The following is an 11,256-nucleotide window of genomic DNA, read 5'->3' on the forward strand; positions in this document are numbered from 1 at the left end:
AATCTTTTTAAATACTAAAAGCCCTACAAATAGAACATAATCCTAGCATCTGTCTGTATTTTGAATTTAGGCAATTATAGTCTGAAGAATTCAGACTCTATTTTGAAAGTGGGAGGGTAAGGCGGTTGGAAGAGTAAAAGAAGCTCCTTTTTGAGTGACTTGCTAGGTGCTATTTCTTTGTTTCCAGTTTATGGTGCTTGGCACTCAAAAGAGTCTCTCTGAATGATCGTTCAGTTTGCTGTGTTGAAATCAGGCCTCGTGTTCTTCAGTCTACAGCAGAGCATGTTACCAGCTTTCACTGAAACATGGACTATTGGAGGAAGTCCTAGGGGCGCCACAAGCCTGGAGGCCATTGAGCTGCTCCATCAGGAGAGGGGACAGAGATTAGGTTGGTCTTAGCATGGCTTTGCTTTCGGGTTTATTTCCTTAGCCGTAGAGCCAGTTCACGGGTAACTACAAATAGGCAATAACCACATTGTTCCCTTTTAAGTCCTTGGAAAAACTAGAGAAATTTCTGTTAAAATAAGTGATCAGTCAGATTGATAAAGTTCTATTTAAGAAATGCATTTTATTTCTTTAAAGTATTTTCAGTAATTTGTAACAGACTAGCAAAATATTGTTAGAGAAAGTTCCTGTAGAAAACTTGCTTTACCGAGTAAATTAGCTTATAAAGCTTTTGTAAATGAGTGCCTCGAAGGTAGTTAAGCTTATGATGTTAGGGAATAAAAATATTTATAAGGTTTATTTTAAATGCCCCCTCCCTTTCCTCCATAAATAGTATTAAAATAAACTTTAGCCCAGTTGCTGACATTTCTCTTCTTGATAAGTGGAACCAAATTAATGAGATTACATATGTGTGGTATTTTTCTCAAGCTTGTAATTGGATATTTTATAACTACTTTTTTTGTTTTATAATGTATATTAAAGTGTTATAACGTTTATACATTATAATGTCTCATAGCATTGTCATCCTTTGTGCATCTAAATTTTTCACATTTTCCCATTTCAATTATTTAGCTTTTTATCATTCCTATTTTTAACCTTATTGAAATATAAATGAAATATACTAAACAGTATGTATTTAAAGTGTACAGTTGATCAGTTTTGACATATGTGTACACCCATGAAACCATCACCACACTCAAGGCAGCAAACATTTAATCTTCCTCAAAAACTTCTTTGTGCCCCTTTGTAAACCATCACTCCCACCAATCCCACCTCTCCAGGTAGCCACTGATTCGCTTTCTATCATTACAGGTTAGTTTGTATTTTCTAGAATTTTATATAAATACAATCATATAGTATACACTCCTTTTTAGTTTGGCTTCTTTAACTTCAGCACAATGATTTTGATATCCTTCTATGCTATTGCACGTATGAAAGTTATGCTCCTTTTTATTGCCAAGTAGCAAGCACTACATTGTATGCATATGCACAACTTATTTATCTGTTCACCCCTGGATGGAAATTTGTTTCTTCTCCCAGTGTTTAGATAACTTTCAAATAAATTTGCTATAAACATTCATGTACAAGTCTTTGTAGGAGCACCCATTTTCATTTCTTTTAGGTAAATACCTAGGAGTGGAATGGTTGGAATATATAGTATGTGTGCATGTAGCTTTTTAAGAAATGGCCATGCTGGTTTTTGGAAGCTGTGGTATCGTTGGCCTTCCCACCAGCACTGTATGAGAGTTCCAGTTGCTTCATATCCTTACCAACACGGTGTGGTCAGTGTGGGACTGTATTTTATATTTCTGCGTGGTTAGTAATTTCTGAACGCCTTTCACTGGGACCTGGGTTAAAAGATAAGCCTTGGGGTTAGTAAAAGACTTCCTACCTCGGAGGAATGTGTTCACGTGTCAAGGAATAATGACCTTAGGACCACGGAGACATCCCAGGGCTTGGAAACCCAGGGAGGCTTCTGATCCTCCCCTTGGAGACATTTGTTTACATACCATGGTGTTAGCCCCCAGCTGTTTGTTTCCTTTGTGGTGAACTCTTTGTATCCAGGCTAATGAAACTCACCTGCTTACATTCTGAGATATGTACCAAGGATTCTCCCCTTTTATCAAGTAAAATTTTTGACACTAAGGAAGCAAATGTTTCTGCTGTCTCAGGAGGTGATGGAGAGCGGCTGTCTCTCTCCTGTATAAACTCTCAGGTTCATAATTTTGGTGTTCCTCAGCTGTATTACAAATCCCAGCATGTGCAGGATGATATCTGGCTCTCTTCCTGTTGCCAGGGGAGAATTGGGTTAAAAGGGAACCAATGTCGGGCCGGCCGAGTGGCGCGTTGGTTAAGAACTGGCTTGGGATGCCAGAGGCCCCTGTTCGGATCCCACACATGAGGGCCAGTGACACTGCCCTCCACAACTAAGATGCTGAACAACAGCTCAACCTGGAGCTGGGCTGCTGTGGGTTGCAGCTGACGCCGTAGGCTGCAGCCCCTGCTGCAGTGGGTTGCCATGGGCTACCGTGTATAGCCAGCAGCCAGCGTGAGCGGCCAGCAGCCACCGCTGTGAGCGGCCGTCCAGAAGCCGGCGACTGATCTGCCTCGCCCGGGAGGAGCGCAGTGATGGTGCCAACTTGGGCCAGTGAAGCAACATCCTCCAAACTAGACTGAAGAACAAAACGACAGCAACTTGTCTGTTCCCCTCTTCCCCAATTCCCCAATAAAATCTTTAAAAAAAAAAAAAGGGAACCAATGTGGTTACTGGTATGAGGAAATCTCATGTTAAATTTCAAGAAAATGTAAATAAATATAGATATTAAAAGCTTAATAGAAGGTATTTAAAAATGTTTTAATCATTCTGATTACTATGCCATGGTATCTTATAGTGGCTTTATTTTATATTTTCCTGATTACTAATGATGCTGAGCATCTTTTCATGTACTTATTGGCTATTTGTATATCTTCCTTTGTGAAATGCCCATCTTTTGACCATTTTTAAGTTAGGTTGTCTTCTTATTGAGTTGTTGGTGTTATTATATTCCAGATATAAGTTCATTATGTATGTGTTGTGAATATTTTGTGCCATTCTGTGTCTTGCTATTTTTGTTTTTTTAACAGTGCCTATTGAAGAGCAAACTTTTTTGAATTTAACTAAGTATAATTTATCCATTTTTTAAATAGTTCACACTTGTGTGTTTTTTCAAGAAACCGTTGCCTACCCAAGAGTGCAAAAATGTTTCCCTATGTTTCTTTTTTAAATTTTTATAGTTTTAGTTATTGCATTAGGTCTGTGATCCATTTTGAGGTAATTTTCAAGTACAGTGTGAAGTAAGGGTTATCCCTATTTTGATAGACTGTGTTGTTTCTGTTTTCTTAGGTTGTCTCTGAAGTTTGGTGATGCCGAAAATCCCAAAGTCCTTGGTATAAGGTAGGTATGGATACCACTTTGGAGTATCATAGGTTCAGCAATTCAGATTAGCTCCATCTAATTTATTCATTCAACGTGTAGGTATCCAGGGCCCGCTGTGTGCTAAGCACCGACATGTGAAATGTCACATCTACCTAATTACACTGAAAAGTCAGTGGTGTGATGTGATGGGATTCTAGAGTAACGCTTTTTTTAGTTTTTACGAAAGCATCTATAGTTTCCTCAATTAGGGACCTGGAGAACACATGAGCCCATGAATGTGAGAATGTGTTACCCTTTTCCTCTGAGCAAAGAATAAAATGTATTGAAAGCTCCAAGGGCTGAGGCTCTGGTTTGAAGTGATATTCTGTATAACTCCTTACAATGAATCACACATCATTTAATGATAATGAAGAAGTGTCTGCTAGCTGAATTCCCCAGCAGTCAGCCAGCCCAGGCCTACATTTTTCTGTGTATATGTATGGAAGGATGCATCTGCCAACAGTGGTTTATCCAGGCAGCTAGGAACTGCTCTGAGGATGAGATGGCAGCAATTTGAAGGCATGAAGTTTTTTATTATTATTATAAAAATATAATGTTTCCCTTCCTATAAGACCAGTCTTTCAGTGGAGGTGGTAGCTGTGTCTTTGACATCACTTGAAAAACAAGCAGGATGTGTTAAGACCGCCTTTCCTTAGCTGTGTTCTGTGAAATACTTCTGCTCTGTGAAAATATTTCTAAGATTTCCCAGGAGAGGCATTCTGTGGTCAAGCGTGTTTGAGAGAGACTGTACACCACGTGCTGCTCTTGGAGATTCTCAGTGTAAATTTGTGTCTTAAGGTTTCTGTGAAGGTTGTTGCACTTGGTAAGTTTGATTAACCTAGTGTTTCCCACATTTAACCTTGGAAAGCTCTCTCCTCAGGACACTTGCCTCCCTATCATGGGACTCTACTGTTTCATTGATCATAACAGAGAAAAATGCCTGCCATCACCTTGCAGAGAAACTTTATAAGAAAAATAGAACCCCACAATGTGACCAAACATATATACGTATCTGTTTGATAAATAGAAATGAGGAATATTTTCTATTCAAATCATGCTTTTTTTCCAAAAAGGAAAATAGCTTCATGATATATATATATATATTTTGATGATAAAATAATGTGGCAAACACTGTTAGTACACCATCTATATCTCCTTGGGCATTTCTATTTGAGAGCACTATAGTCCACCAACTCAACTTTCAATGGCCAGTCTTTCTTTGTCTAGAAGTTTTCGCTGGCCAAAGGGGCCCCACTGCCTCCCATCCCTGTCCCAGCAGCCCTCCCCCAGTGACTGAGAGAGGTGTAGAAGTACCCCAGGTCCCTCACCCTCCATGAGATAACTCAGAGGCATGCCTTTTACTCTGGTTCCCATTGTCCCCCATGGGCAGTTGGCCCCATTGGCCCACTGTGGAAACTCGCTTAATAATAGGTCCTTTCTGGCTGTCTTACATTCTTTTGTTATTTCTCTTCTCTCAGTTCTACATATTTTGAATGACTAAATACCCAAATAAATTTGGGATCACCTTCCAAAAATACTTCCTGTATTCACATCCTTATCTCAGGGTCAGCTTCTGTAGGAGCCCAAACTAAGACAAAGTAATACATGTCCCCTGACAACATAAAAGTCAGAAAAGTTGAGCTATAAAAAGAAAATGAAAATCACCCACAATCCAACCACCATTTGGAATCACTATTAACATTTTGATCTCTGTCCTTCCAGGATATTTTTGTATGCAATCACACATTTCGTTTTTAGGGAGAAAAATGCTCATGGCATATGCACATTATAACGTTTTTACATTTGGAGAATATTCCATTCCCAAATGGCTGACAATAAGAGCTCTGGTCACCAGATTGGATTCAAAGCCCAGCTCTAATACTTAACTCTCACAGTGAACTTGCCAAGTTATTTAACCCCTCTGTGTCTTAGACTCCTCATCTGCAAAATGAAGGTAGTATTATCTATCTCATAATGAAGATGAAATAAAATACACATAAAAAACATAGACAGTGCTTGACACATAGTAAGAGCTGTTACTATTATTTTTGACCAGTGTTTATTTAGTTAATTCTATAATGATGTCCATTTAAGTTTTTCTCAATTGTTTTGCAATAATAAAATCAAATGTTGACTCTAAAACAGAAAAAATCCACCTGAAACTAATATAAAAACATATCGAATGTTAACTATTTTATATATATACATATATATATGTATATATATATGTATATATATCATGGGATGTAAAGTACAGCATAGGGAATATAGTCAATGGTATTGTAATAGCTACGTATGGTGTCAGTTTTAAACAAACTCCGAAAAGCACAGTTTTAAACAAACTCCGAGGTGATGCTGGTAGTGTGGTCCTGGGCCCACACTTTGAGAAACACTGCTATAGACTTTTCTTCCCATACATTTCCTTTTTCACACTTTAGTCTTTGCTTTTTATTCATTGAAAAATAGTAGTATTTCTCTTAAAAGCAAAACAGAAAAAAAAGCCAAGCTTTTTGTGTTTTTCCTTTTGTAGGAATTGTATTGCTCACTTTGGGGAGCTGCGTTGTTATTTGCTTTCATTCCCACTCAGCAGGAAGCGCTTGCTCAGAACCAAAGTAAAAAGCTCTCTTGGCGTCAATTTTACTACCTGACAAAAGAGGGTGCAATTGTACTGTTCATAGAGGATGTCCTGTGTCAGCAAATGTAAAAGTGCTTTGGGGGTAACACTGTTTTATGATCATTTTCAGATTCACCCTTACCAATTACAACAAGTTGTCCATGCAGAGCTGGTTTAGTCTGCACCAAGTCGAGATTATTTCTAATAATTCAATCCAAGCAATTTTTAATGCAACTGGCGTCTATGCTCCATCAAGTCACTCTTACCACTGCCAGCATGTCAGCAGCGGGCGGCAGTATGATGCCCTCTTGCTGCCCAGTGACACGGATGATATGTCAAGCCTGTGGGAGGTCACTTTTGTTGATTTCCAGGTAATAAACTAAAACATATGCCTCTGTGTATTTGATGCCGAAGAAATTCAGCGTTTGTTTGAAAATACCTGAGATTGAAACATAGGTGTTTAAGGAAAAGAAAGATGTGGATACCTTTAAAATAATATTGGTAATTTTTTTTTCTTTATCCTCTAAGGCAGTGGTACTCAACCTGTGGGTCGCGACCCCTTTGGGAGGTCGAACGACTCTTTCACAGGAGTCACCTAAGACCATCGGGAAACAAAAAGATATTTACATTACGATTCATAACAGTAGCAAAATTATAATTATAGAGTAGCAACGAAAATAATTTTATGGTTGGGGGTCATCACAACGTGAGGAACTGTATTAAGGGATCGCGGCATTAGGAAGGTTGAGAACTGCTGCTCTAAGGACTGAAATAGAATAGAATAGTTTCATCTCCCTGCACACCCTCCACGCCTCTTTCTTTTAAAGTCAGGTTTATGCAGTCCCTAATAATTATCAGGGAAGAATGCCAGCAATCTAAGCCGGAATGAAGCGGTGGCCTGAAGCCCAGTGACTGACACTTCCAAGAGTGAGAGGCCCTTCTAGGGAGAGGAATTATCAGACAATTATTTTATTTCCTTCAGGGAGTGGAGCAGTGATCCTATCAGGGCAGATAAGAAGTACATCTGTAGCGTGAGTGACAGCTTTGGCAGTTAGGTAGGAATGGAACTGTCAGCCAGAGAGTCAAAAATATCTCAAAGATCCTCTTGAAAATATTTGGGGAAAGGCATGGGGGCAAAGAGGTGCTTTTTCACCATCAGAATGTCAGGTTGAGAGACATCTGTCAAGTTCCTCTGTCCTGTTTACTTGTGAGAAAAGCTTTAACTTGTTCTTCCAACTCACTGAAATAGCAGGCACACTTGCCCCTTCTATGGGCACTTAACAATCTTTCCCAAATATAAAGGGAAGTTCATATATATGTGTATATATATTGGGTTGTTGGAAAAGTCATGACATACTTTTTCTATGTTTTTCGTTGCAAAAATGCATCATGACTTTTCTGACAACCCAATATATTTATATGTATTTAATATATAATAAATACATTTTTATATATGTATTTACGTGTCTCCCCCCAGCTTGGAGAGGTGTAGTGTTGATGAGGTGTAGTTTGAGGTATGGAAGGAACTCGCATTTTAGGCCCCAACAGACCTGGTTTCAAATTACTTCTCAGCCACCTGAGCAAATTACCATTTCAATTTTCAGTTTCTGACCTATCCTTATGGATGTCAAGAATTCACGGCCTAATTTTTGCGGCAACACCTGGACTGTGGCAGGCATGGATTAACAATAGCTACTACTGTGAGCCCCCTCTTGTGTGTCTGCACTGTTGTAGTTATTTTATATATTTGTCTTCAAAATATATCATAATGCTGCAAGGTAGCTGTTATTATCACTGTTTTACAAATGAGGTAACTAAAGCTCTAATTTTGAATAATTATGTAACTGGTAAATGGTAGAGGCAGAGTTTGAATTCTGGACTGTCTAGCTCCAAAGGCATTTGTGTGTGCGTGTGCGTGTGCGTGTGCGTGTGCATGTATGTGTATGTGTATGTGCGCGCATGTGTGCATGTGCATTTTTTTTCTTTGTCTTGCCCCTTAAAAGACAGGCAGGTAATAATGCAAATGAGGAATAATTCATCCACAATCTCACCTAATTAGAACAGAGGAATTGACTGATTTATGCCTCCACCTTGTTCCAGAAATGACTTAAGGTGACTTATAAACATACTACAAGAAAAATAAGTTTGCAAAATGGGCAAAGACATGAGGCTAAGAAAAACAAAAGAAGAAAAGGTTGGTTAGAGGCACTGGTAAGGTTGGTATAGAAGACCACAAGGCCGTCTGTCCGCGCTGGCTGGAGGTGGCTCAGTAACTTGGCTCTGAAACTTTGGAGCAGCCAGCAGAAGAAAGAACCATCCGGTTACATGTCCATGGGGTCCATAGGTCTACTGAAAATGTGCTTGTGAGAAGTACATCATCCCTGTGTGGGCAGCATGTGCCAACCTTTTGGACAGCAGCCCTATAGTGGGCGCAGCTGGGTGTCAGAGGTGGGCCTTGTTAAAACACTTTAATGGAAGCAGATGGCAGAATGCAAACTCAGCCCAAGCGAGAGGTGCTGGTGGCTGAGGGATGTGTACAGAAAGAAGGCAGCATTCTACATATGCCGCTTTGCTGACCTGGCATATTCTAGAAATAAAGCCTAGAGTGACGTCACATGCGTGGCACACTCAGGTGCTTCAGGTAGGCCAGCTGCGCGGACTGTGGCAAAGTGTAGCCAGCATCAAAAGGAGTGTATTTTATTCAACTCCAGCTAATTTTTGCTTTGTAGGAATGCTGGCCTAGTGTTGCTGGATCTTTTGACTTGTTAGTAGAAGCTAAAAATCTGGATTCTTGTGGGAAGTTTTCAGGATGTTCAGAGCTCTGGGCCAAACAAAACTCACCTGTGGACTGGATACAGAGTACTTGCACTCTCTAGTCCAGAAAAGGAATGGACAACGTACCCTTCAGGCAGCCTCCACAGATCCTGTTCTCAACCAAGTCTTGCTAGGAATTACGTGGCAGTCAGTGTGAGGACATTCTCTTTGGCTGGAGTTGCAGCATTAATCGGGGCCAGCTTTTATAACTGAGGAGCTTGACTCATCAGGCACCACTCTGAAGACAAGGCCACTTTGCCTCTCCATGCAGAGGGCAGGCCAAGGATCCCAGGAGCCAGGCCAAGAATCTCCCTCAGAAGCTGTTTTGGATTGAGTCTAGCGCAAAGACAATTGGGCGAGATAGGCCCCTAAGGTATGTGGCATGATGGGTGGCTACAATCATTTTAGCATGGAAAAGTGCTACTGGGCCCACTTAAGTCATAAAAATGAATTCTCGGTAAAACACTCATGGATAATTGAATTTTCTGATGTATGCCTTTAAAACCAACGAGGTGACTGAATAAAGTGATGCAGTACAGAGTTATTTTCTAAAAGCCAGCTAAATGTGGGGGCTGCCTTCCACAAACGATTACTGCCGTTAAGAGTAGTTGCTCTGTAGCCCTGTTACTCTCATTGTGACAGTGTTTAGGTACTGGGGCCAATTGTTAATTTGAGCCTCTCCTGGTTCCCAGTAATTAAACGACTTCATCTTCACATATGGAAAAGCTTTCTTTTCTATTCTCTGGATAGGACACAAGGAGGGGCTGATATACAACTCTTCCAAAAACCATACCAAATCTGTAGCGTACGACGACTGGTAAAGAGGTGACGGGAGGAAGAAGACAGAACACAGCAGTCGTTACGGAGTAGTAAGCTTGAGGAGTCACTCAGACGCTATACTGCCTGAGCTTGAATCACTGCTTTACTTACACTTAACGCTGTGTGATTCTGGACAAGTTACTTAAGTTTTGTGCCTCATTCTCCTCATCCATAAGCTAGGGATAAAATAGTAATTTACAGGCTCTTATAAGTATTAAATGAGTTAAGGCAATGTCTGGTACATTAAAAAAAAACACCTCAATAAGTAGTGTTAGCTTTTATTATTTCCCATTTTGCCTCATTGGGAATCATATCTTCCCTTAAAAGACTCTTTCTGTCTAAGTCCTGTCAACAGACTCAAAGGCAGAAGAGCTGAGACTTAAAACTCTTTGGGCAATTTAGACTAACATGTAAAATTTTGAGTGTGTTCAAATTTTAGAGGTACTACAGCAATTGTGGTTTGAGATGAATGAGAACATTCCTAAGAAAGAGATTAAAAGACGTTTTATTTAAGAGCCTTGAATTTCACGAGCCTCTTAATTATGACAATCATATATCCTAGAGGAGTTTCTGGGTCAGTCTTGATTTAAAATCAAGTTTCACTGGTCCATAAGCATTGTCACATTTGTGAGATCATGCATTTAAATGATTCAGCAAATAGGGTCACATGATCTTAAATTTGCCTCATTAGGGGTCCAGAACCTCCAGCCCTCCTGGGAAGTAGGTCTCTGGAGAGAAAGAACATGTGACTTCAGCCCTCCTCCTTCTCCTGACAGATCCAAGGCTTTCCCATCCAGGGCTGACGCTTCGCCAAGGCCCGAGACTGCGCCCCTCCCTTCTCCCAGGCCATGCTGATCGGCCTGGCCACAGCCCTGATCCTGCTGCTGGTCCTGGCCTACACCCTGCACATGCTCACCTACCTGCGCTACCTGGACCGGCACTATGACTTCATTGCCTCTCCGGCCCACTACCCCCAGTCGAAAGCTCGAGACGCAGCAGAGGAGAAGGAGCTGCTGAGTCGCCAGGGAGTTCAATGCTATGAACTGAGAAGCCAACTGACCTGCAAAATGTACGTTTAGCAGCACAGGCCCTGTCTCCCTCACAGAGTCCACAAAGGCCTCTGACAAGGGTTGTTTCTAGTCTGTGCTATTCGACTTGTGATACAAGGATTTCACCAAATAGCTTGATTTAAAAAAAAGAAAGAAAAAGAAAAGAAAGAAATACATGTACACAAATGCACAAAACACATTTTCAAGCATCCACTTACCTACTTAGATGGACTCGGAGCAATGAAAAGGGAATTCTCAGGAATCCCACAAAGACGAATATGAGCGTTTATTGCCCCAAAGCTACCTTGAAAGCAAAGGGATGTTTCAAGTTAGGGAGACAAAATAAAACAAAATAAAGATACAATATGAAGAAGGGAAAACACACTTGGTCCATCTTGCCTGTGCCAGTTTGCATGTGGTAAGTGTAGAAATAATGAATACAAGGTTACCTGGAAGTTCCAAATTTAAAATACCTTGTAACATGGTTTGCATTTTCCAGAAATTAGGTCACAATTTTGTTTTTAAAAATAAGCTTTTTTTTTGGTCTTTCACAGAACTAT

At 40.3% G+C, this 11,256-nt stretch overlaps 1 protein-coding gene across 1 annotated transcript in view; it reads left to right on the forward strand.

Moving 5' to 3' along the window:
* LOC109388136 (V-type proton ATPase subunit S1-like protein) overlaps positions 1-10,803 on the forward strand; it is a 38,546-nt gene extending 27,743 nt beyond the window's left edge. Inside the window, 3 exon segments of the mRNA XM_019652588.1 lie at positions 3,329-3,379; positions 6,145-6,385; positions 10,424-10,803. Of these exon segments, the coding sequence (XP_019508133.1) occupies positions 3,329-3,379; positions 6,145-6,385; positions 10,424-10,726 (595 nt within the window). The 3' untranslated portion in view covers positions 10,727-10,803.
* The last annotated feature ends 453 nt before the right edge of the window (positions 10,804-11,256 follow it).

Source organism: Hipposideros armiger, unplaced genomic scaffold, assembly GCF_001890085.2.
Source record: "Hipposideros armiger isolate ML-2016 unplaced genomic scaffold, ASM189008v1 scaffold_182, whole genome shotgun sequence".
In the NCBI taxonomy this organism is placed as follows: domain Eukaryota; kingdom Metazoa; phylum Chordata; class Mammalia; order Chiroptera; family Hipposideridae; genus Hipposideros; species Hipposideros armiger.